Source organism: Apiospora kogelbergensis (assembly GCF_038363985.1).
Source record: "Apiospora kogelbergensis strain CBS 113332 chromosome Unknown utg000005l_segment0_segment0, whole genome shotgun sequence".
NCBI lineage: Eukaryota > Fungi > Ascomycota > Sordariomycetes > Amphisphaeriales > Apiosporaceae > Apiospora > Apiospora kogelbergensis.
This window is the reverse complement of record NW_027117422.1, coordinates 391187-415066: the sequence shown is the minus strand read 5'-3', so window position 1 is coordinate 415066 and position 23880 is coordinate 391187. Positions and strand designations below refer to the sequence as shown.

At 55.2% G+C, this 23880-nt stretch overlaps 7 protein-coding genes across 7 annotated transcripts; 3 read left to right on the top strand and 4 right to left on the bottom strand.

The window, feature by feature from the left end:
* Positions 1 to 104: 104 nt before the first annotated feature.
* Positions 105 to 1778, bottom strand: PG998_006712 (uncharacterized protein; the record flags this gene model as incomplete). Its single annotated transcript, XM_066873528.1, has 1 exon — positions 105 to 1778. One exon carries the CDS (start codon positions 1776 to 1778, stop codon positions 105 to 107), a length of 1674 nt encoding a protein of 557 aa, XP_066729473.1.
* A 991-nt stretch (positions 1779 to 2769) lies between these two features.
* On the top strand, positions 2770 to 4436 carry PG998_006711 (ceramide glucosyltransferase protein; the record flags this gene model as incomplete). Its single annotated transcript, XM_066873527.1, has 2 exons — positions 2770 to 2858; positions 2927 to 4436. 2 exons carry the CDS (start codon positions 2770 to 2772, stop codon positions 4434 to 4436), a joined length of 1599 nt encoding a protein of 532 aa, XP_066729472.1.
* Positions 4437 to 7222: 2786 nt separating this feature from the next.
* PG998_006710 (putative mfs-multidrug-resistance transporter) lies at positions 7223 to 9136 on the top strand (the record flags this gene model as incomplete). The annotated part of the gene is made up of 1 exon (XM_066873526.1): positions 7223 to 9136. The coding sequence occupies one exon, from the start codon at positions 7223 to 7225 to the stop codon at positions 9134 to 9136; it is 1914 nt and encodes a 637-aa protein (XP_066729471.1).
* A 255-nt stretch (positions 9137 to 9391) lies between these two features.
* PG998_006709 (uncharacterized protein) lies at positions 9392 to 10969 on the bottom strand (the record flags this gene model as incomplete). The annotated part of the gene is made up of 1 exon (XM_066873525.1): positions 9392 to 10969. The coding sequence occupies one exon, from the start codon at positions 10967 to 10969 to the stop codon at positions 9392 to 9394; it is 1578 nt and encodes a 525-aa protein (XP_066729470.1).
* Positions 10970 to 15652: 4683 nt separating this feature from the next.
* Positions 15653 to 17774, bottom strand: PG998_006708 (Pro-kumamolisin; the record flags this gene model as incomplete). The annotated part of the gene is made up of 3 exons (XM_066873524.1): positions 15653 to 16066; positions 16162 to 16385; positions 16448 to 17774. 3 exons carry the CDS (start codon positions 17772 to 17774, stop codon positions 15653 to 15655), a joined length of 1965 nt encoding a protein of 654 aa, XP_066729469.1.
* Positions 17775 to 19254: 1480 nt separating this feature from the next.
* PG998_006707 (uncharacterized protein) lies at positions 19255 to 20736 on the top strand (the record flags this gene model as incomplete). The annotated part of the gene is made up of 1 exon (XM_066873523.1): positions 19255 to 20736. One exon carries the CDS (start codon positions 19255 to 19257, stop codon positions 20734 to 20736), a length of 1482 nt encoding a protein of 493 aa, XP_066729468.1.
* A 542-nt stretch (positions 20737 to 21278) lies between these two features.
* Positions 21279 to 21740, bottom strand: PG998_006706 (uncharacterized protein; the record flags this gene model as incomplete). Its single annotated transcript, XM_066873522.1, has 3 exons — positions 21279 to 21316; positions 21446 to 21544; positions 21617 to 21740. 3 exons carry the CDS (start codon positions 21738 to 21740, stop codon positions 21279 to 21281), a joined length of 261 nt encoding a protein of 86 aa, XP_066729467.1.
* Positions 21741 to 23880: the final 2140 nt, after the last annotated feature.

Sequence of the window (23880 nt, the reverse complement as noted above, 5' to 3'; positions counted from 1 at the left end):
CCTAAACTCCCCCATTTGAGAGCTGACATATTTTCAAGAATCCCCCAACGCCAACCAATGCAATCATATAGTAACATGTCTCATATCTCGTACAACATTCCAGATCAGTCCCGTCGCCGGTTGATTGGCCACCTCTTCAACATGAACTCCCGAATCCTGTACTGTTTCAACAGGGAAGCGACATCACCATCACTTGTCCCAGGTGGTGGTATGTCGACATAAACCAAAACAAGAGTCTTGACGGCTGTTGACTGCACGCGGTTCACCGAATGTAGCCAATGCCAGTTATGAGCCGGCGCCTTGCGGCCTTGGCTCTTCCAGCCAGCGTCCGAGTAAGAGGGCATGACCGAGATGGCGAACTCAGCATGGGAGAATGCTGGGCCGCGATTGTACAGAAGCCAATCGCAGCCAAATTTGATGCCGGGCCTCACCACCCAGCCGAGAGACCGGAAGTGGTGGTACACAGCGTACTGGACCAGGAACGGATCATCGGGCTGGAGGTCGACTTTCCTCGGCGGGAAGTACGAAGAGCCTCGGCATGTGTTGAACAGGTCCTGCGTCGAAAGCAGCTCCCCAGACTTCTCATCGCGAACCTTGAGGACCCCAAGTCCAAAAGCGAGAAAGAAAGTTTCCTCACGTGTGAGTTGCAGATGTTCCTTGTCTACCATCGCCTGTTGTGCAGGCTCCGGAGTGGCATCAATCGACGATGTGAGTTTGCTGAGGGGCAGAATGGAAGGCTCCTGGGGAGGTACTCCATTGGCGAGAATCCCGTCCATCCCTCTCGCAAGTCCATTTCCATTCATGGCTGTACCAAGGCCAGGACTTGGCGGGTCTGAGTGCATGAAAGTGGTCGACTCAACTTTGGGGGAAAATCGAACACTTTTTCGTCTCTTGATTTGAGCCACGCTCTCCAAGGGCGAATCTGGTGGAGGCGTCGGGTATGCATTTGCTTTGGGTGTAGCAGGTCGCTCACCGTCGCCGTTCACCAGACGTTCTACCAAAGTGTCGGCACTACTACTAGTCTGTAGCTTGGGCAGGTCATCCAAACGCAGATCCGGGCCGGCCGTTGATGCACTAACATCGCTACTATGAGCCTGTCCGTTGGTAAGGAGTCCGGCAGATTCCCCGATAGCGTCACTGGGGGTGAGGAGTGCTGCAAGATCACTGGGCGAATTGGGTAGGCGCAGAAGCTCCATCGGTCCTACCGGGGCAACGAGAGACTCGAGATAGCGGACGCGGCGAATTTCTTCTTGCTGTAGGCGGGCACGATCCCACTTCATCTGTTGTCGCTCTTCACGTCGCTGGCGAGTATACTCTTCAGCAACATGCTGTTTCTGGGTGCCGCTGCGGGCTTGCTCGCGCTTCAACCAGTTGGGTTCACTGCGACTGAGAGAACCTTTCCCATAGAAGCCTTGCTCCCACAACGCACGGATTGATTTCGCATCCACGATGTGCACACTTCGCGTCTTGGCCGACCATATTCCTTCATGGACAATCGAGGGCTCGTGCGGCAGGGTCAAGGCCTGTGTGATCCATGTGTAGACGACATGGAGCAGTGACAGAGGGTTACTCGGATAGAAGCTGGGCAGGGGAAATGTGCGAATGGGAATCGGAAGCTCGTGGATCTTCCATAAGGGCGTCGGCTTTGGGGCTGGAGGCACTACAGCTGAGCTTGGCCCCTTCGCAGGCTGCGACGCATTCGTCTCACGAGTTGCACCGGCAGGCAAGCCAGCCGCGGAGACTGGCAAGGCCGGGAAAGATTCTTGAGTTTGTTTCATTGAAAGATGATTTCACATCATTGTAGTCTATCTTGCGCGGAGAAGTTAGCAAGTAGTTGGGGTATGTATTTAAGCACCATTTGAAGAAATGATTGGGACCATAGCCAATAACTCAGATACCGTTGTAGTCATTTGGTACACTCATCGAGGGTCTGACACCTGAGGGTTTGACTCCTAGGATATGACGCCTCTAATGCCATGTAAAATAAATGATTCTCATCACCGTGATTGACGTGTTATGGGCCGTTTGCATTCGGAGATGCAAGAAAATGGAAGACGGAGGAAACAACTTACTCAGATGAGAGACACTGCCCCCGATGCGATAGCAATTACACAATTGGAGAGGCCATTCAATCGAAGACGCTCTAAGCCATTGGGTCGGAGCTCAAGGATAATCCTGTATCCTGAGTCTCGTAAATATGCCGGTGTAGAAAGATACTGGAGGTGATGCACGATGCTGACTTGCAAAAAAAATCCCACCGACGAGATTTTATGGGCGACTCGGAAAATCTCGGCTAGCGAGCTGCTGGTGGGGCAGCCCGGCTTTGCAGAGCTTTGGTGGGGAGCTCTTTTTCTTTTCCTCGTGCACGCCTGGCTTCTGGCGCTGGGTGCTAACAAGCTAAGCTTTCAGCAGACTAATCACTGACGGGCCCAAAGCGCAAGGCCTCAACCACCATCCAAGCATCCTAGCAATTCACCACCCACCGAGACCCAATATTCGTAAAGGCGGATCTGATGGACCCGGAGTCTCAACGGCCCCGAGATTACCAAACACAATAGGACAAACCGTCAAATCGCTATGAAACTCCATTTCGTTATGTGTGCCGTCCCGCAACATCTCAACGAATTCGTGTTTGGGCGACCTGGCCGGATTTCCGTATGACCGGCCGAGACTGACACCCCGACTTTCCGTTACCATAGGCTGCTTTAGCCGAACACGTTGTTTTTCCCCCTTTTGCCTTGGGCTTGGCATCCAGTGCAGCAAACAGCAATGCCATCTGCTGTGGAGGCTCTGGGATACGTCTCGCTTGTCTGGGGCGTCTTCGTCATAGGCGTGCAAGCGATTGGTAGCTACCAAATGTGCGTCGTTATGCAACCTCCTCCCTTCTACTGTACCTTTTTCTGACCTGCGGCCCAATCAACTGTAGCTTCAGAAACTATGCCGCCGTCCCGAAGAAGTCGGTCTCCCCGACCCTGCCGAAAGACAAGGTCCCCCACGTCACCGTCCTGCGCCCCGCGAAGGGCCTCGAGCCCTTCCTGTACGAGTGCCTGGCCTCGACGTTCCGCCAGGCCTACCCGCGCGACCGCTTCACCGTCTACTTCTGCGTGTCCTCAAAGGACGACGCCGCCTACGCGGTGATGCGCCAGCTGCTCGCCGACTTCCCCGACTACGACGCCCGCGTCTTCGTCGAGGACGAGGACCCCCTGCTGCGCCGCGCCGATAAGCCGCTGGGCCCGAACCCCAAGATCCGCAACCTCAGCCACGCCTACCGCGAGGCCAAGGGCGACCTCGTCTGGATCGTCGACTCCAATGTCTGGATCGCCAGCGGCGCGGCGGGACACATGGTCGACCGGCTCTGCGGGCTTGCGGGCGACGACCGCGTCCCGCGCAAGTTCGTGCACCAGATGCCCATCGTGGTCGACACCGTCTCGTCGATCAAGCCCGACTCCCCCGAGACGCGGCGTCTCCTGGCGGGCGACCCCGGCGCGGCGCACGACCGCGAGGTCCCGACGTCGCTCCTGTCCCAGGGCGGAGGCAGGCTGGAGGAAATGTTCATGGCCACCGAGCACGCCAAGTTCTACAGCGCCATCAACACGGTTGGGGTTGCACCTTGCGCCCTGGGCAAGAGCAACATGTTCCGCAAGTCGCACCTGGACATGGTCACGGACTCGAGCAGAAACCCCATCCTGCCCGCGTCCGTCGCGCACCTGCCGTCGGGGCTGGACCACTTCTCGGCCTACATCTGCGAGGACCATCTGATCGGCGACCTGCTGTGGCGGACCGAGATCCCCGGCTTCCAGAACCACGGCCTGGCCTGGGGCGACCTGGCCGTCCAGCCCATGGCCGGCATGTCGGTGGCCGGGTACATCGCGCGGCGCAAGCGGTGGCTGCGCGTGCGGAAGTGGACGGTGCTGGCGGCGACGCTCGTCGAGCCGGGCATCCAATCGCTGATCTGCTGCACGTCGATCGCCTACGGCCTCACCACCGTGCCCTGGGTTCATACGTACCTGGGCATCCCGCAGACCTGGGCGAGCTGGGCCATGTGCTGGACGGGCGCCATCGCCTTCTGGATCGCCCACGACCGCGTCCTCTTCGGCCGGCTGCACGCGGGCCACAGCGTCCAGATCGACGAGCACACGCCGACCTTCGCGCGCGGCACGGCGCGCGGCGGCACCGAGCGCCGGCGTTTTGGGGAGTGGTTCCTCGCCTGGCTCGGGCGCGAGTTTCTCGCCTTCCCCATCTGGGCCTGGGCCGTGCTGCTGGGCACCAGCGTCTCGTGGCGCGGCGAGAAGTTCCGCGTCAAGTCCGACATGACGGTCGTGGCTTGGGACGAGGCGGCGGATGGCGGGGGGCGACGGCGATGCGGCTCGACGGACGGGTGCGGATGGACAGAACAAGAAAGACTAGACAGCTACGCGATGAGATGTAATTACTAAACACGCCCGGTAGGGCTAGGTCGCCTGTTGCATGGTAATACTCTACGATTAGGACGATACGTAATGTTAACTTGATGAGTATACTATTGGCCAATGAGGGTCATCCTGTCACTATGTCTTGAGCCGGGCGACTCTGTCCACCCACACACACCACTTGCCCAAGAAGCTACCAGCGGATGTTTGATCTTTTCTTCCGCCCTAAAAAATTCTCTTGGTACCGCGAACACCGCCGCGGTCATTCTTTTCAATGCTCTCTCCAATCGGGAGTTTTCTTCTGCACGTAGGTATGATGTGTGGGGTCAACGGCCCGCCTAACATCTGCCGTGATGTATGGATCCGGACGCTTGCCGGTTCGTTCCTGTTCCTTTGGGGTCTGGGCCTTTGCCCACGAGTCGTCGCGCCTTCACGTTTTGAATAGGGCGTGGGTTTCTCGGATTTGTTCTAGAAAAGATGTCAAGAGTCAGGCGTCGACATGGAGGCGTGTGTCACTGGGCTTATCCGGCCTTGTAAGTCCGACCTGTGCGTCTCGGCCCCGGTGGTGGATTTGTTTTTTAAGGCGCAAAATAGTTACGGCAAATTCAAAGTGCCGTCTGACATGAACATATGCTTATAGATATATAAAGAATCATGTCGGGTTCGGCGCTCGGGTCATGTATGTGAGAAGGTCACGTTGGATGAACGGAAGGGGGAGATTCGCAGATCTCTCCGCCCGCTGGCTTGCATAAAAAAAGCCACCAGTGTCGGAAGGTTCTCGTGGCACCCGGTCCGACTCCCAAGCCCCGTGGCCAGTCCCCCAACTCTATGTACTCGATCTTATCTTACCTTACATAAGTGACGGACCCTTGATGTTACATACATGCATACCATGCCGGCGATCCCTTGGGGGTTAGGTGGCGGGCTGGGCTGACGACGGCGGCGGCATCTTTCTCACAGTGAGGGTAGCTTAGGTAAGACAGGACACGAGGTAGCAGGACTAAGTGCTTGGCATCACAAGGTGCTGCCGTTGCTGACGTCTTGCGGGCTAGTCCGAGAGAGCTCGCACAAACAGTAGCAGCAGATGGCATTTGCCAGAAGGACCCCTCATACGACGGTTGAGCTGAGCAAGATTAGTTAATTATGCTTCGTCCTGCACCTGAGTCACGGCATTAAGGGTCGAATGCAAGAAAGAAGGTCGCATGCATAGATGCAATGATCTGATAAACTTCCATTTCATCTTCCACTGGCATTCTATCTGCCATTATTGACACTAGTGGGGGGACCGGCTCGACTACGGTGAGATCTTGGATGCGAGATGCATAAGTAAGCTTAAGAGCGAAAATCCGAAGTTGGACGCGGCGCTAGTGGGGACGGAGTTCAGGAGCAGAAATATCCTCCGATGCCGACCAAGGAGAACAACCAATTGCCAATCCCGTTCGACGTTTTATCTTGGCTTCTTGGCTGCAGCAATGCTTCATAACGGCATCTACTCCATCCATTGGGTAAGCATAGAACGTGGGATCAGCCATCCAGGTATGCAGAGGTGCGGACCTCACTTGCGTCATTTTGTCCTCTCGGTTTCGTTTATTGGTAATATACCGCTATTAATAATCACTGGTATCGGATCCGGGTTTGGACGCTCGTCGGCGCTCCCTTTCTAGCGTGTTACCTAAGCGCAGTCTGTACAATTGTCTAGTGTGTTCCAGCGCCTCGGTGTTGGGTCCCGTCAGTAGTGCCGTTGCCATGCCCGTCTGGTCTGTCATACACAATGGCCGGTCCACCACCACACAGCAATGTGGAAAACTTATCCAACTGATACTAATCGTAATGACTAGTGAGCCGAGCAGAAGCCGAGGCTTACGAGTGCTGCATCTGCCAGTCGTACTACCTGGATATGAACAATTGCCAGCAGACAACGATTATGGTACGAGCCGCGTTTATAATAGCTGTCGTGTTCTGATGAGTTTGGCTGGCAGTGCAAAAGGGGATCCCGACCGGGGGTTCAGGCGGATTTGTAAACGATAGTCGCAGGAGGCTCGAATATACTTTGTCCGACACATGGTCAGACTCAGTCGAATCGGCATAGCCAGAAGGTCTGACTCGCCAAAGAGGGTTCGGCGGTGGGATTAGCGTCGACTTTATGCAAATGCACAAGACAGCGCCCAGGCGCCTTCGGATGGCAGGCAGACCGGGGGCGACATGACGTTCACGATCCCTGAAAGCGCAGTTAAAGCCCGGTGTTTAATCCCGTTTCTCTGCGGCCACTTACTAAATCCGCTCTAGGCCTTGAACCACCTGAGATTGACCGTGACATTCGTGACCGAAAGGCGTGGAGAGCGTGCGACTGGGTGGATCTTTTTTTACTCATCCTTGTCATCAGCGAGCGAGAAAGAAGGATTTTTGGTCGCGCTGTCCGTCTCGCCGTCGAAAAAAAAGTGTTTTCTTTCCCTGCCTCGGCGCCCGTATTTACGCAGACTGCGGCCGATGAACCATTCCCTTCCTTTATAACACCTGCCATCCCGCCTCCCCCCTTTCACCCCATTCGACTCAGATTCATACTTGGCATCCTGAGATCTACGACACCCCTGCTTTTTACTTACACACATAACAGATTTAGAGACTATAGTTTCTGTCTCTTGTCCTGTCGCTGCTGTCTCTCATCGTGACACAAAGATCCACTTCCCGCCCGTTGCGACATTCCCGAACCTAACCGTCGGGTAATAACGAAGCAAACATTTTGTTCTGCACTGATTGAGGTCACACAAAAGAGGAAGAAAAAAACAAGCCTGCCAAGCAACGCACCCGGCGCAATGGCGTCCGAAACGGATACCAAGCCTCACCAGCAACAACCTGGCGACGGCAAACAACAACACAACCACGACCTCGAACCCACAGCACCGCACAAGATCCCGTATTGGCGCATAGTCTTCGACCAGACGGGCATCACCGACTCCGTCCTCAACCACCCCTATCCCGGCTCCGGCACGCCCGAGGACCCCTACGTGATCAATTGGATCCCGCACGACCCCCGCAACCCCTTCAACTTCAGCACCGTCACGAAATGGTTCATCACCTTCACCGTCGCCCTGGCCACCCTCGCCGTCGCCCTGGTCTCGTCGGCCTACTCGGGCGGCATCCGCCAGATCATCATGGAGTTCGGCATCAACCAGGAGGTCGCCACGCTGGGCGTCTCGCTCTTCGTGTTGGGCTTCGCCGTCGGCCCCCTGTTGTGGGCGCCCCTGAGTGAAGTGTTCGGCCGCCAGGTCCTGTTCCTCGGCACGTACGCCGCGCTCACCGCCTTCAACGCGGGCACGGCCGGCGCCAACGGCCCGACGACGCTGCTGGTGCTGCGCTTCTTCGCCGGCGCCTTCGGTTCGTCGCCGCTGACCAACGCCGGCGGCGTCATCGCCGACATGTTCCCCGCCTCGCAGCGCGGCCTGGCCATGAGCCTGTTCGCCGCCGCGCCCTTCCTCGGCCCCGTCCTGGGCCCCATCATCGGTGGTTTCCTGGGCCAGGCCGCGGGCTGGCGCTGGGTCATGGGCTTCCTCGCCGCCTTCTCGGGCTTCTTCTGGATCGTCGGTGGGCTGCTCGTCCCCGAGACCTACGCGCCCGTCCTGCTCCGCAAGCGCGCCGCCGCCCTCTCCAAGCGCACCGGCCACAGCTACGTCAGCAAAGTCGACAACGACCGCGGCCGCGTCACGCTCGGCCAGTCGCTCAAGACGGCCCTGTCGCGGCCCTGGATCTTGCTCTTCCGCGAGCCCATCGTGCTGCTGCTGTCCGTCTACATGGCCATCATCTACGGCACCCTGTACATGCTCTTCGGCGCCTTCCCCATCGTCTACCAGGGCCAGCGCGGCTGGAGCCAGGGCATCAGCGGCCTGGCCTTCCTGGGCATCATGGTCGGCATGGTCTTCGCCGTGGCCTACAGCATCTGGGACAACAGCCGCTACGTCAAGGCCGAGGAGGACAACGAGGGGTTCGCGCCGCCCGAGGCGCGCCTGCCGCCCGCCATGGTCGGCTCCGTGGCGCTGCCCATCGGGCTGTTCTGGTTCGCGTGGACCAACTCGGCGTCGATCCACTGGGTCGTCAGCATCGCGGCGGGCGTGCCCTTCGGCTTCGGCATGGTGCTCGTGTTCCTGAGCATCATGAACTACCTGATCGACGCCTACACCATCTTCGCGGCGTCGGTGCTGGCGGCCAACTCGGTGCTGCGCTCGCTGTTCGGCTTCGCCTTCCCGCTCTTCACCAGCTACATGTACAAGGACCTGGGCATCCACTGGGCCTCGAGCATCCCGGCCTTCCTGGCCCTGGCCTGCGTGCCCTTCCCCTTCCTGTTCTACAAGTACGGCCCCACCGTGCGCGCCAAGTGCCACTTCGCCGCCGAGTCCCTCGCCTTCATGAAGCGCCTCAAGGCCGAGCAGCAGGCCGCCGACGCCGAGGAGGACGAGAAGGCCTCGGAGCGCACCCTCACCGAGGGCGCCATCAACACCCCCGCCGAGGAAGACGACGACGATCGCAGCGAGCCCGCCTTTGCCGCCATCCGCACGGGCAACTCGCGGCCGGTATCGCGCGCAAACTCGCGGCGGTCTTCGTTGGCGCGCGTCCCGACACACCACTCCGTGGTGGCGTACGACGACAACCCATTCGATATCGACCGGGTGCACACCAACCAGTCGCAGTTCAGCATGAAGCGGTCCAAGTCCAAGGCTTCGATGAAGAAATAAAAAGGAAAAGGAAAACGAAAACACGGGAAGGGGAACAGGTCAACAGGGACTGGGTAACTTCCATCTTATGGTTTTATGCTATGACAAACAGTAACGCATTATGCTCGGCGCCTCACTATTTTGGGTAGCATTGCATCACTTCTATAGATATCCACACATATTCTCACATTTTAATGTTTAACTTCAAAAATACCAAAATCATATTCAAACTGCACCGTCCAGTAACCAACCGCCTTCATGCTCGTGCACGCTCGTTCATTTTGACTCGGCATTTGCCCACCAAGCCGTATCCCGGATCATCAACGGCCAAGAATGGTCGTTCTGCTTCACGTCCTTGAAGAACATGTCCAGCGGCACGCGCAGCCCCTGCGGCAACGCCCGCACCCTCGCCCGGGCGACCTCGCGCCGCTCCTCCCGAGTCTCCGCGCGCCCCCTGCCGCCCTCCGCCGCCCGGAGCGCCGCGACCTCCTCGACGGCCCGCAGCATGGACCAAGCCAGGACCTCGATGCGGTCGTGGAGGCGGTCGAGGGCGGCCAGGGCGCCGTCGTCGGCCAGCGCCTTGGCCAGCCGCCACGCCACGCTCGTCGCCTCGTAGTACCAGCCCGCGCAGCCCGGCCCGAACGGCCAGGAGAAGCCCTCCCGCAGCGCGTCGCGGTAGCCGTCGTGCCCCGCCTGCGCGGCCGGCATCTTGTCCAGGTCGTGGTGCCGGGCGTCGCTGCGCGGCGGGAAGTGGCACGTCCGGTTCCGCAGATGCGACATGGCCCGGACGGCCCGGAAGACTTTGTGCGAGTCGGCGCCGCGGGGCGCGAAGTCGCCCTCCCCAATGCTGTAGCCGGCGAAATAGGCCTCGATGTCACTCATGCTGAATGACACCTCGTGCGCGCCCTGCGGGAACAGGTCGTGGGTCCACTTGGGCGACCACTCGAGCGCGGCGTCGTAGAAGGCGTGTTGAGCGATCGTGATGGCTTCCCACAGGATCGACAGGCCGTCGCGCGAGGGGATGTGGATGCGGAGGAGGATTTCTTGCGCGACATGAGCGGGGAGTCGTTCGATGTTGAAATGGGAAGGGGGGCGTACTAGTAATGGGTTCGGGGTCCTTGTGTCCCCTGAGAACGGTGGGAGTTGGGGATATTGGCTAGCCGGTGTGGAAGGTAATGATGAAACAGATGAGCGAGAGGGGAAACGGGTCTTAATGTCCTCAGGCGGGGTGGGTGATGTTCTTGTGCGTTTTGGTCGTCGCTCCTCTTTTCTCTGTTTGCAGACCTCGCGAGCAGACCGACGCCGTGCCCTGGCTCGGGACGGTGTTGCTAGCGTCTTGAGACTCAGCCCACGAGGACTTCTGATCTTCGTTCGCGGAACAGGACTGGGTCGGAGCACGAATTTTCGTGATGAAGCTTCCGAGTCGCCTTGATAACCGTCGCTGCCGCTGTCGCTGAGCGCTATGGTGCTGTCGGTGGCTGACGAGTTGTTTTCGCTTTCGATTGATGACAATAACTCGCGGGGCGACGGCGGGGGCGAACGTGACGCATTTCTCAAGATCCGGTAGCCTTTGGCCCAGTGGCTGATATTACGTTGCCGGGTGTGCTCGGCCGTGCTTATAGCTTTTCCTCGGGGTCTGGTCGCTTCGGGGGGCTCAACAACAACCGAAGACGAAGGTTTTTGGGCCTCGATCTCTTTGATCATTCGCTGCAGAGCAAGGTTCTTCTTCTCAGCCTGGACCCAGTTTCTTGCCATTATTTCGAAGTTGCCTTGGATACGTTCGATCTCTGCTATTGCTCGTTCATCTAGCCCTTTCATCTTGTCGTTGCTGCTGCCCATGGCCCCGCTGGGCATATGTGATGTTGGACTAATACACCGTCCTATTCTTCGGGATGTTGGTGCCCCGGTGTGCCCCTTGATAAAGGAGTGTCTCGCTCTAAGCAGACGTTGAAGTCAAATATTAAGTTCTGTGGTGGTTAAGCACTAGGGGGGTAACGGCTCTGGTGTGACAATTGAAGTTTCCTTATAAGTTGAAAATTTAGAGAACAGCAGAGTCCATTCCTAGAATAATATACTAATATGCATTAATCCATACCTATCTCCATTCCATTGAACTGGTTCCTTCAGAAACCAGATTTCACCGGGACTCGCAAACTTTATTTTGACGAGTACTACCCGAGAATGAAAATTATCACCTATCTCCGTTCTCAAAAGAAGGTAAAACCCCTACTGTAATAACCCATATCAGTTTTAAAAAATAGTGAAGTCCTCCGTTAATAAATCCGTAGCTGTTCTTCCGAACTTCCTAAGCAATGCCTCAAAATCATGGCGACGGTGTACCCGTGAAACAAAATACCCTATCCTTTTAAAGCCACCGCCAGAACGGTCATCTAACTGTCTCAGCATGAGCCCATGAGCTCGGTGGTGTTGGTCAGTGAAGAGTAGCAACAATCGGATTGACGTTGTCGATGAAAAAGACAGTGTCCGAGGTGAAGTGTCGGGTATTCCCTCCACTTGCGACCAGTATCTCTTGTCTGGAAAAACTTGGATCGGAATTCGTTCGCTCACGCCCCAAGGTAATTCGAAATCCCCAAGATAATGATCCACCTCCATCCTTGTGTGGTTCACCGTTCCCACCAGCTGGGTTCCTCGTATTCGAAGATGGCCATCCTGGACGGCTCCGAACTTATCCGTTCCCGTGTGCGTGACATGTATACTGAGTATCGTAGAAAGTATTGTGCACGGCGCATTGCCAGAGTTTAGGTCCCAGCGTCGCACAGCCCGAGGAGCAGACGCCCATGACCAGCTCGGAGCAACATAGCCCCCACCCGCTATTTCATCTTCCCCGGCATCACAACACCATATCAGACTCTGGAGCAGATTTGATTCCCAATGGCCAGCGATATAGCGCGTCTGCAGTGAGGGTTGTAGTAGGGAAACAATCCCAGATAACGACGGGAGCTTATCCGAGCTGAATGTGAGGCACGTTCTTGAAGCTGTTTCGGTAAAACTGGCCCATTGCTTGAATATACGATCAACCTCATTGACGGAATCGTCTATCCTCTCAGTTGGCCCAGCTGTGATTGAATCAAATATCCCCTTGGATCTCCGAAGGTTGATGTATACATCGTCTGGATCGAAATAGCCCGGGCCGGTAGAAATGAATTCGGGCCATAATTTATAGCGAAAATATTCCCAATGCGGACGCACAATCGGAAAGTCCAATTCATAACTTAGCGTGTTACGACATACCCAGCATATTTGAGTTTTAAGAAAGTGCAAGGTTCTGGGAGACTGTATATTGGTAAGCTTTATTGATCGATCTTCTGAAATACACTATCAACACTCACCAATGCATGTTCCTGGAGTACCCAACCCCGTGAAAGCAAGGGATGTTCTGTTTCTGGGTAGTCAAAGGGCTTAGTATTTGCCGCAATATATCTTGGAGACAGGCGAGGAACTTGGATTGGGCATGGCGCCAGAAGTCCGACGTTCCTCTTGGTGAACATCCCTGCAGCTCCATTCGCAAAGTCGGTAGCTGAAATGTTGCAAACGCCACCCGCATAAATATACCCGACTTGGGGACACTCTTTGTTCCAATCTGCGGCTCCTGGTGTATCCTGGATGATGCATAGGCTGTCGATCCATATATACCCATGCCCGAGGTCCAACGTAACGCCGAAAGCATCACGAAACGTTTGATTGAACTTCGGATCAAAGATCGGGATCTGTTGGAGAAACGAGTCGTAGTTATCCATCTTCAAAGTCAGGAAATCAGGTTGATTGCCCCAACAATGGCTCAAGGTCAGATACTGGACGCCAGGAGGCGCATTTGCACCTAGCACCAACTTAGCTCTCATCCCATGGGCCGTGTCGTTCTCAACTCTGATGAGTCTTGTCGGAACATGTTTCATTCCACCATGGCTGTGTGTTATAGCACATGAATCATGCAAATCCAGACATGAGTTAAGCCAGCTTCGAGCAAGTTTGGCTGCTTCCGGAGACCAGTTATTGGGTGGGATAAGCGTAATTCCATTCGGCCTGCCTTTCCAGATGTCTGTATAGTTCACAGAATCGTTAATCATGCCGTTCAGTGCCTGAATGCAGTTGAAACAGGACCTTACCCTGATCTCTCCCCCACCACAACGTCTCCCTGTGATCTCCTATATCCACAAATAATTTCCCCGTGTCGTCGTCTCTTGGATGAATCCAGTCAATGCACACGCTTACAATGGTCTGAAAGTCTAGACCGCGCGGTTCCCTGTATGACTGGGCAACACGCCAACAGAGAAAGCAACCCTCGTCTAGCAATGGCCGGCAGGCATACTCTGTTTTCCATTCCCATGGTGGCCTCAAGACCTTGATTGCTAGCCTTCGTAACCATGTAGATTCCACGATATCATAGAAATTTCGCCACGATTCGCCTCTAGCCGATAGCAAGGCCTTCGTGCAGGCTTTGCAGAGATGCGGTTGGTCCGTTGACTCCATGTGTGTCACAGTATCGAGCGCCAGGCTTGTTGGGGCGGACATTGATGCAGTAACGGCATAGGCTACGCCCTGCACGTCAAGCAAGAAGCTTTTGTCGTAGGATCGTCTCAGTGAGTCCCGGTAAAGAAATCCTGAAACTGACGTTGTGCAGTATTAATGGGAGTCACGCGAATTGGCAAACTCCAATCCCCGCACTTGCTTATGATACATTTCCCTGTCGCTTGGTGCCCAATGGCCCAGCTGTATTGGCTGCATGCACAAGACACCGCCACTGCTGCGTGTCCCTCGGCTTACGCTTGCCCAGTAAGCTACCAGTAAGACACTCTCGGTTAAATGCAAAATCTACGCGGTTGGAGGCCGAAATAACGGCACCCATATTGACCGTACACGGGCTAGATTTGCATAAACTACGTACAACTCAGTATAAACCTCCTGTATAACGCGCTGGCTGAATCTAATTACAGTCAAGCATCTGCGAGCGCACTGATAATTATACATAATAAGGGGCCTGGAACTTACCTATCACACCTAATCGTTTATATCCCATGACATGTCTCACTGCCTTCAGATCTTACCTGTCCAGTCGGCTCTTGTAAGAATTTGCCATCCTCTATATTATCGCCCTAGACCCGGCAGTGTGCGGGCTATGATGATTACTTATCTAGTCATTTTACTCCAGCAAAGAGCAGCCAACATTAGTGGCCGACCCCTTTTTACGACCAGTCGATAAGCATCTATGGATTACCAACACTAACCACATAATCCATAGTAGACCACTGTTATGCCACTTCAATATGGTTTCAACAGAGTCCGATGTGGTGTAGTGGTTAACATTAGACGCTCTCACCGTCTAGCCCGGGGTTCGATTCCCCGCATCGGAATCCTTTTTTGTCCATCCTTTTTCATTTTTTATTGGCAAGATTACTTCTCACAGATGATGACACTACTAGGATACATATGAGTGTCGGGGCGGAGTGCTGGCTGGAGGGTGCACCACCCGCCATCGGCGACCGTAAGGCTGGTGATCCGGCACCCCGGGTTCTTATCTGGCGCTGGTAACAGCGATTCGTACTCGAATTGAAGCGCATCAAAAGGGCATAAAATATTGTTGCTCATCGTCATTGGCTGGCTACCCTGAACTTGCCTATCCAGGTTGGGTTTGATATCAGCCTTTAGCAGCCCCTGTCAGGAGCTTCGCCTCCCCCTTCTCCTTGCCATCAGCATAGTGGTACTGCGTCCATCGGTAACCCTGGGTCAGCTGAGCACCCGCATTCAGACAATGGCACGCGAAGAGCAGGTAGTTCTTGGGTGTGACTGCCAGCGAGTAACGCATGAACGTGAAGGCATAGACTGTGAGAGCGCCAGTCATGGGGCCGGAAATCCTGTGGAAGTCGGATCCTGCCTGTCAGTATCTGATATGAGACTTAGCATAGGGCTTCTTCGAGCTGGTGACTTACAGGTCGGGGCTTTTCCGGGTGTCTAGGATGGCGGCGATCGGGATTCCGAAGTTGGATATTGGTCCCCAAAAATCTGCAGCAATCTGTCGTTTAACATAAAATTACTTAAGCATCGAAAGGCAGAGGGACGTACGGGTAGAGCAGAAGTAATCCAGGACCTTGTTAGACCGGATCTTCTGGTTTAAGGCTCTGACAAATGCTGAAACCCCTGACATGGTCAATCTTTGGGATACCAAAAGTGGCTTTTCTAGTAGTATGGATTGTCAGTGACTATGGGAATATGAGAAGAAAAAAGGGAAGGCGAGTAGGAATCCTCAGATTTGGCGGTGCGAGCCTGTTTAGTCTGACCCGGACGCTGTGGTGTTATCTCCGTTCTAGTATCTCCGTAGAGCCGAACGGAATTTGTTCCAGGGGCTATGCTGCCTGGTCTCTGGGCTATTTGCAAGACTAACCACTTTGGTCCGCCAACAAAAGGTGATTTCAATCCAAATCGACGATTTATTCAAGTTTTGCCATTCCTTGATAGTGAAGGATAGAGAGTTAAAAGGTACATCACTTCCCAAGCTCATAATACTGAATATCAACCACCCCCTCACGGCAACCCCAAAAACAGTTCCAACATCTTCGGAAAGTTCGGCGTCCCCAGCCCCGTGACGGGATCCCAGCCCGGCGCGGCCGCGAACCCCTTAGTGCCGCAGCCCGGGTTGTTGCCGCGGGTGACGTCGTTGAGGACGTGCGCGTGCGCGTACAGGGCCGGGTTCAGGAACCCGACGGGCCCCTTGCCCTTGGCCAGGCGCCGCTCGTTGATCAGGGTGATGACGGCGCCGAACGTCGGGCTTGACGCGCTGGTCCCGTACACCTGGTGGAACCCGCCCTTCACCGCCACCACGTAGGCGGCGCCGTTGGCCGACACGTCCGGGAACCCCGCGCGCGCGGCCGGTGTTGTTGTACTTGTCGGCGCCGTAGGGCGGCTTGTGGATCGAGAGGTAGTGGGACACGGCGTCGGCTTGGTAGGATGGCATGGGGAAGACCTGGGAGGATGGTGAGTTTTGTTTACTAGAGTGCTCGGGGCTTTTGAAAGGAGGGGAAGTTAAGACTTACGTTGCTAAAGCCCCCGCCACTGAGGATCCTCGTCTCGCAAGCGACCTCGGGCTGCACCTTCCTGTCGAGGTCCCGGAGGATGTTTGTCCCGTTGAGGACTTGCGTCGCACCCACCGCAGTCACGTAGGGGCAGGTCGCGGGAAAGCTCGGGTTAAACCGCCCGGAGGTGCCGTTCACAAACTTTCCATCGGGAGCGAGACATCTGTCGCGGTTTCCGGCGACACCTGCAGTTTTGCGTATCGTCAGTCATTGCGTGCTCGAGAGAAACATGATCAAGATGCCTTACCACCGTCGCCCGAGGCGTACAGAACAGTCACGCCCTGTAGGCCCAGCTTCATGTACTCGTAGCACTGACGCTGCTGGTATGCTGGAGTGAGAGCGGCCTCGTTGTACCCATACGACGTGGAGATGACGTTGGTGGCCTTGGAGGTGCCGCAGTCCGCCGGGCCCTGGTAGCCGCTGGGGTCGGGGTTCGGGAAGATGCCGTCTGTGGCGGGGTCGTCGCCACCCTCGTAGTCGCAGTAGGAGCCGTCCAGCGCGTCGAGGAAGTTGTTGAATGTGCCGGTTCCCAGGTTGTCGCCGACTTGGTACAGCGTCACGGTCTGGGGGTGGACCAGAGCCATGGCGTATTCGAGGTCCAGAGACGATTCGATGTACAGGTTTCGATCCGTCAGATTCTGCAAAGGGGTGCCGCCGACGATCGACTCGAGTATGGGGCGGTCGCCCACCTTGGTCTTGGAGAAATTGGCAAAGAAGAGGTCCAGGTCGCTGGGGTGGTATGAGTTCGACATGTATGCAGCGATGCCGTAGGAGTTGCCGGGCTGGGCGGAGGAGCCATGCGGTATGTGGTAAAGGGCACGAAGGCAGTCCGGTATGATCTGCTTATCGCAATCGTCGAGCGCCGAGATGATCTTGGACATCCCAATCTGCGGGCCCATCTGCGGCCCGATGCCGGTATCAATGCCAACCGCCTTGACACCGCTGACGGGGTGTATGTTACGAGTTCTCAGCGGCCTCTTTCGTAGCTCGTTGCCACTGTCTTGGTTGCCTGGCTGGACCTTGACGTCGAAATGCAGGGTAGGCATGACGATGTCGACATGCTCGGCGCTCAGGTAGGCAGGCAGACTATACGTGTCCGAGGCGACATGGAGATGACCGGAAGTATGCTCATAGACATGGTAATTGGTCTTGATCAGGGACTCGACCTCGGACACGGTGGCGTTGACGGTGATCCACGATTTGCTCGCAGAGACAGCGATGCGGCTCGGGTCGATGCCCGACTCAGCGAGCCAAGCGTTGACCGAGTCGATGGACTCCTGGCTGGGCGCGAACATGTCGGCGATTTTGCGAGCGCTCCAGTGCTGGGCGTAATTGCCGCTCATGGGATTGGATACCTCGTCCAACAGCTCGTCGGCCCGGCCAAGGTTGCGCTGCTTCAGTCCGATGCGCAGAGGCAGCACCGCGCGACCGTCGACTTTATCCCGCTTTGCCCATCCCTCCGGCAATTGGTGACGCTTCTCGTGGACTACATGATGCGCGTAGCGTCTCGAGGCAGGGGATGCAGAGATCAAAGACGCAAGGGCCAGTAACGCCTCAACAAGGAGGAGCTGCATCTTGGGAGTCTGCGAAGATAGGAATGTCCCCTCCAAATGAACACCAGCCTTCGCAGTCGGGCAGGAACCCTTTTAAAGAACATATTCCCCATTCGCCCTGCACCTCAGCGGAGCTGACACCACTTGACTAGGGCCAACGCGCCCGCCCGAAGCCTCATCGCATTTTGTTTGTTTGGTCACATCATGATCAAACGAGAAATGCGAATTGACCAATCCCCCGCGACGCAGAAGCAAGGGTCCTACTTATCGAGATTATAGCAGGCAGGGAGTTCCAAGGAACTAAATGCACTCGGCAAGGGAAACGTGCGTCGACGTGCAGTAGTGGGCAAACCAACACCAAGCCATCGGGTTCCCGGGCTGCCTAGCTCCCAGGACTGGCGTCGCTCGGCGTGTGCTGGCCAATGGCAGCCGAGTTGTTGCCGCTGCCGCTATGCCTCAACGGGAGGGTGCGCCAATGATAGCCGGCTAAGCTTCCTGGGAGGCTGGAGATGCAAGGCCAATCCAGCACCAAAATCTAGTTACTATTTGCTAAGAATATAATACGGAGTACCGGCAAACAGCGCTGGTGAATTACTCCGACTTTCCGTGACGTGGGGGCCGAGAATATGCAGTTGGGTGAAAAGTGTGCAGGGGTAAGTGGCTTAGATCCCGTCCCCCCCTGTTGTCATTTTGGAATTTGTTTATCTTGTGCCGGCTTGTTCCTTTAATAGAGACGAACGTACGGAGCAAGTAGTGCAACATCGTCCATATCATTTATAAAGTGCATTGCATTATATTACTTGGCCTCCTTGCTTATTAGTAATATGAGACTTCGGGCTGTTGGGGAGCTTGAAGATAAGAAGTTTGATTCAAGGTAGCTATGAGTGTTTTGATCTGATTGATTCTCAGACAAAGGTTTCGTGGACGAGTATCCGCTAAAATGAGAGACTCCCTCATTTATCCTAGTGATGTGCTTATTCCATTCCCAGAGAGGCCACTGATGTCGACACTTGTACACCAGATATCCGGGAACCCACAGAAGTACTGCCGGCCGTTCAAGGAGCGGGGGAGGCAAAGGTTCGTATGTGCAGATACCCCGGAGCATTGCCGGGCTGGCTATGTCTCCACCACCTTACAGCAGCTATGTCGAAGCTTCGCGGGGTAAGTAGTCAATGAAAAGGGGGCCAAGCAACCAAGGCTGTAAAGGTCTCCGAGTGGAGTCGTATACAACGTCTTCTCACCAATGTGACGGGCTCTTCCTTGAGCGATCTCGCTGGCCAAGACGTCCTGAATTGGAGATATATCATACGCTGCAATCAAGACCCGCAACACGAGGGGTATCCGAAGATAGGGACACCCGATATAATGCTGCATGGAATCCATCTTGGGCTTAATATAAGTACTGGAGTCCGTCTCATTTCGTGCATGAGACAATGAGCATCGTGTAATCCGATCTCAGCTTAAAGATTAAACAAGAAGAGACTTTACGCCCGGCTGCATTATGCGATCACCATCATTTGTCGAGGCACTGGCGGTAGGATCTCTGATTACGCCGACTGCCTGGGCTGCCACCATACCAACCGAGTCATACTCACCTTCAGGCAATAACGTATCAGTCCATCTTGATGGATTTCCTCACCCAAACCCAACCAAGTCGTATTGGCAGGATCCGCCGCATCGTATCACCAATCTTCGCTCCACTCCAGACCTCCCTACCGACCAGTTGTTCGACTATGTCATCATCGGCTCCGGGGTGACAGGCGCCGCCACCGCTTTCAAGCTGCTGAGCCGCAACCCCGACCTGTCCGTTCTCATGCTTGAGGCCCGCACCGCAGCCTCTGGTGCATCCGGGCGCAACGGCGGGCACTGCAAGACGGGCGGCTACAAGAAGATCAAGCAGTGGGTCGACCTGTACGGCGAGGACGAGGCCCTGAAAATCGGAAAGCTGGAGCAAGACTGTGTGAGCGACGTGCGCGACTTTGTTCACAGATACAACGTCTCCAGCGGGTGGCGCGACGTCGAGACGGCAGACCTCTACTATACGCAAGACGAGTTTGAGAAGGCAGCCGCGGTCGTCGAGTTCCAAGACGAGCTGAGGCGGCGTCGACCAGACCATGCCCCCCAAAACAACGCCAGGACCGTCTTCCGTGGCCAGGAGGCGAGGGACCACTGGCGCTGGCCCGAGATCTCGGGCGCCGTCACCTATGCCGGCCACACGCAGAACCCGTACCTGACCGTGTGTGCGATGCTGGAGCTCAGCCTCGAGAAGGGCCTTAACCTACAGACCAACACCATGGCTCTGCAGCTCACCCAGGTATCTGGGCCATCTGACACCAAATGGGAAGTCAAGACAGACCGCGGCACCGTCAAGGGCAGCAAGGTAGTCCTGGCCACGAACGGCTTCACCCCCGCTCTCCACCCGGGCTTCGCCGCCACCAGGTTCCTAGAGCCCGTGCGGAACCAAGCCACCGCCGTGCGCCCCGCAGCCGACACGTCGCAGAACCCCGTGTTCCGGCGCAGCCAGGGCTACTCCGACTTCCCCGGCGCCAGCGGCGACTACGTGACGGTGCGGCAGCCGGGCGACGCGGGCGCGGGGACGGTGGTGTACGGCGGGGGGCAGGGGCTGTCGCCGACGGGGGAGCGGAACCTGACGGACGACTCGGTTGTCGACGGACGCATCGCCGCGTACCTGCGCGGCGTCGGCCGCGTGACGTACGGGCACCGCCACTGGGGCGAGGCGGCGGCGGCGCCCGCCGCCGACTGGACGGGCATCGTCTGCCGCACGCCCGACGGGCTGCCCGTCGTCGGCGCCGTGCCGCGCGAGGCCGGGCTGTGGGCCGCCGTCTGCATGAACGGCCACGGCATGGCTTGGGCGTTTCGCAGCGCGGAGGCGCTCGTCGAGATGATGGTCGAGGGGGCCGCGCCCGCGTGGTTCCCGGAGCCGTTTCGGGCGGATCGGGCTTGGAAGGGTGGTCGCCACTAAAGCGATGATGTGAAAACATGAGCAGCAGCATACAGAACACTCGTTGTAAGCGATTGTAGGTATTAGAAGTTAAGGCGTCAGAAGTCTGTGAATAGCCAATGTCTACCTGTTACGTTAGGTTTCGAGGCATACGAACCAAAGGAGCTATGCACAAGCGCAAGGGCAGCAGTTGGAGTCAAGATGTGCTAGAAGTTCAGTGTAAACTACTTACCTACGAATAAGGCTAAAAAGAGCTCGTTTCTTAGAAAAATTGCGAAGGTGCATTACAGGTATGCAGTAATAGGGGCTATTACAATTGATAATACTTATAATTGAGAACTGGCGGGCTTGGCATGATACACAAGGTGTGGTAGAGAGGAAAATCAGGTTATCCAAGGAGTTTTATGAATAGCAATGTTTTCAAGTTACATAACATCTAACAAAACAACTATTCTCTTCAGGCAGTACCGGGCGCGGGAGAAAAAACCCTACCCCCTAGCAGGAGGGGGAAAACCCACACCCGTCATCTACCTTGGCAAACAAGTTTCACTGTGTTTCAATCCCTATTCGCACACAAGCTTGCCATTGATATCCGAGCATTCTGTCAGTGGGAGGATTATGTTAGTTCCTGTTGTCTCTGCTCTGTTCTAGACGATTGGAAGGATAGAAGAAAGGCGGTGACTCAGGGTATTAGGTAAATATGAGACTCTAAACACAGCTCGGTACTTACTCCCTTTGATAGTAGGTGAGCCGTTAGTGCCGTCCTTTCTGTACTTGCAGCTCGAGCCGGCCTTGTGGCTGCAGTTGTTCGGGCAGTTGCAGGCGGAGACTGTAAGCAAACAAGTTAGCACATAAAACCTATCCCGAAAAGTATTGGACAGTAAGACGGATATCCTCTTACCCTTGTCCGTGGCTACAAGGACAGCTCGGGCGTCCAAGTCGGAGCCGGTGTTCATCGTGGCGCCCATTGCCTGGGCTGCAAAGAGCAGCGTGGCGGCAGAGGCGAGGGTAGCTTTGAACAACATTTCGAATGAAAGTTGTTTTTTGTTAAGTAATGGCGGGTTTGAAGCAGGAGATGGAATGATTGAGTTGCTGATGAGGTGCAGAGAGAAGTTGGTATTTGGAACGTGCCAGGAAGGCTTCTTTTATAGCCCATATTGACCATCAACGGACCCCAAAATATGTAAGTGACGACAATACAATAGGAGGAGGTGATAACCAGTCACTATTCTTGTTACTTGTGGCGTTAGTAATATCCCCGATGTATCCTTGTGAGCTTCAGGGTCATCAATGCATTGAAAATACATGTAAAAAGCAAAGAATTGCACTTTGAACCGTTGCCAACACGTAGGGAGTGGAGATCGTCATCTCAACGCTGAGACACTTACACCTAATTCGTTGAATGTACGATGGTGGAGGCACGCCATGAAACTTCAAATCATCCTGTAGGAAGGAATATCTGGCGGAGTACTCAACTTGGCTTGATCGATTATCGAGTAAATGTTCAAAGTCTGGATCCAATGCCCGATGAGCTTCGCGTCTATATCCAATCTAACCCAAAGGCAAAGTAAGCCGTAGTATCCGGGGCATCCACGTTGGTGGATGATGGGAGGTGATAACTTTATTAAGCGCATGATCATCCTATTTACAAGGTACGAAGACCACTAGATTGATAACATATTCATCCCCAATACAGTGATTTACAAGAAACATGGAGAAGCATACCAGCAAAGGCTTTGGACATACTACCCACCCGAAAGTATTTCTTCTTCCTTGAAAACTTCTCTTGGCAGGAGAAGGCTGAATACCAATCTAACAGACATGGAAGCATCCGTCTAGATTGGCAAATCATGCAACCATTCACATATAAACGCGCATACGTACCGCGCCACGGCGTCATTGTGCAACCAAACCAGCCCAGCCCGACCAAGCAACATGCAGTATCTGCCCCGCCGTGAGCAATGGAAACCACTCATAGAAGATGCAGACAGGAATCCCGTCTCACGTCAGTAAAGTCCTTGTTCGCCATTCATTCTTTTGAAACTCTCCGATACCCCAGTCTTAGTGGCTCGCGTTGTTCGCTGTTAGCCTTGTCGATGTTGCCATCCTATTTATAGGCTTACGCGGATGTTGTTAGAGCCCGGTCCATACCAACGGGAAGCAACGATCTACATCTAACCGGAGCTGCATGGCTCAGCCGCTTTGCTCTCTCTCTCTCTCTCTCTCGGCGAGAACAGTACTCCGACTTCCCAGCATGCGCAGGCAGCCGGGCGCATGGTTGCCGGTGTTTCGTGTAGGCAAATGCAATATCGCGCTCACATCATAATGCGACCCGACCAATCAAGCGATGACCATTCAACCCGAAATAACCATCGCAAGTGAGTCCGGGGAGCGGCCTGTGGCCCGAGGCTGCCGAGTGGCTTAAAGGCCATTGCATGCGCCAGAAAGCGACCTATCCAGATAACGGAGAGACTGTGGAATGAAGCCACGTTTTAACTGCGACGCCTTCTATGTAAGGGAGAGGAACTTCCTTACTAAAACTGCCTTACAGGCGAGACGATGCTAGTATCACGCGTCGCAATTGTGTAGCTCTCCAAGGGTTCATCCACTTCTCTTGGAGGAAGCGCTCCAACAGACCAGACACGATCATGGCTTAGCGCTTATGGGGGCGTCGGATGTCGGCACGTTGGCCGACCAACAGAAACGGTGGTGAACTAAGAGTAATATATTTCAGTCACTGGAAATGAGGGGGGTGGTACAATAAAGCTGCAAATGGGGCATGTACATCCCCTTAAGTCGCCCATACCAAAAATATTTGATAAGAATTTCAATGCTTATCTTACTGACCCGATATCAGGTTCTAACAATTAAAGTTTTCCCCACAAAGTGCTCGGTGCCAAATCATTCTGTTCATAGCTTTTCAGTTACAAGGGGATCAACACGACCCATCTCCGGTAAACAATCAGCAATTACGTATACATATCCCCTGGGGTATCCTTCGGCCTATTATTCCAATCATCAATCCCGTCCCCGTCCCTATATCGAGCCAATTCAGCAAGAACGAACAACAGGTACAAAACAGATTACCGGCACAACTGTTGAGACAAAACATCACTGACCACCTATTCTCCTCACAACTCGGAATCACCTTGGAGACATAAGTAT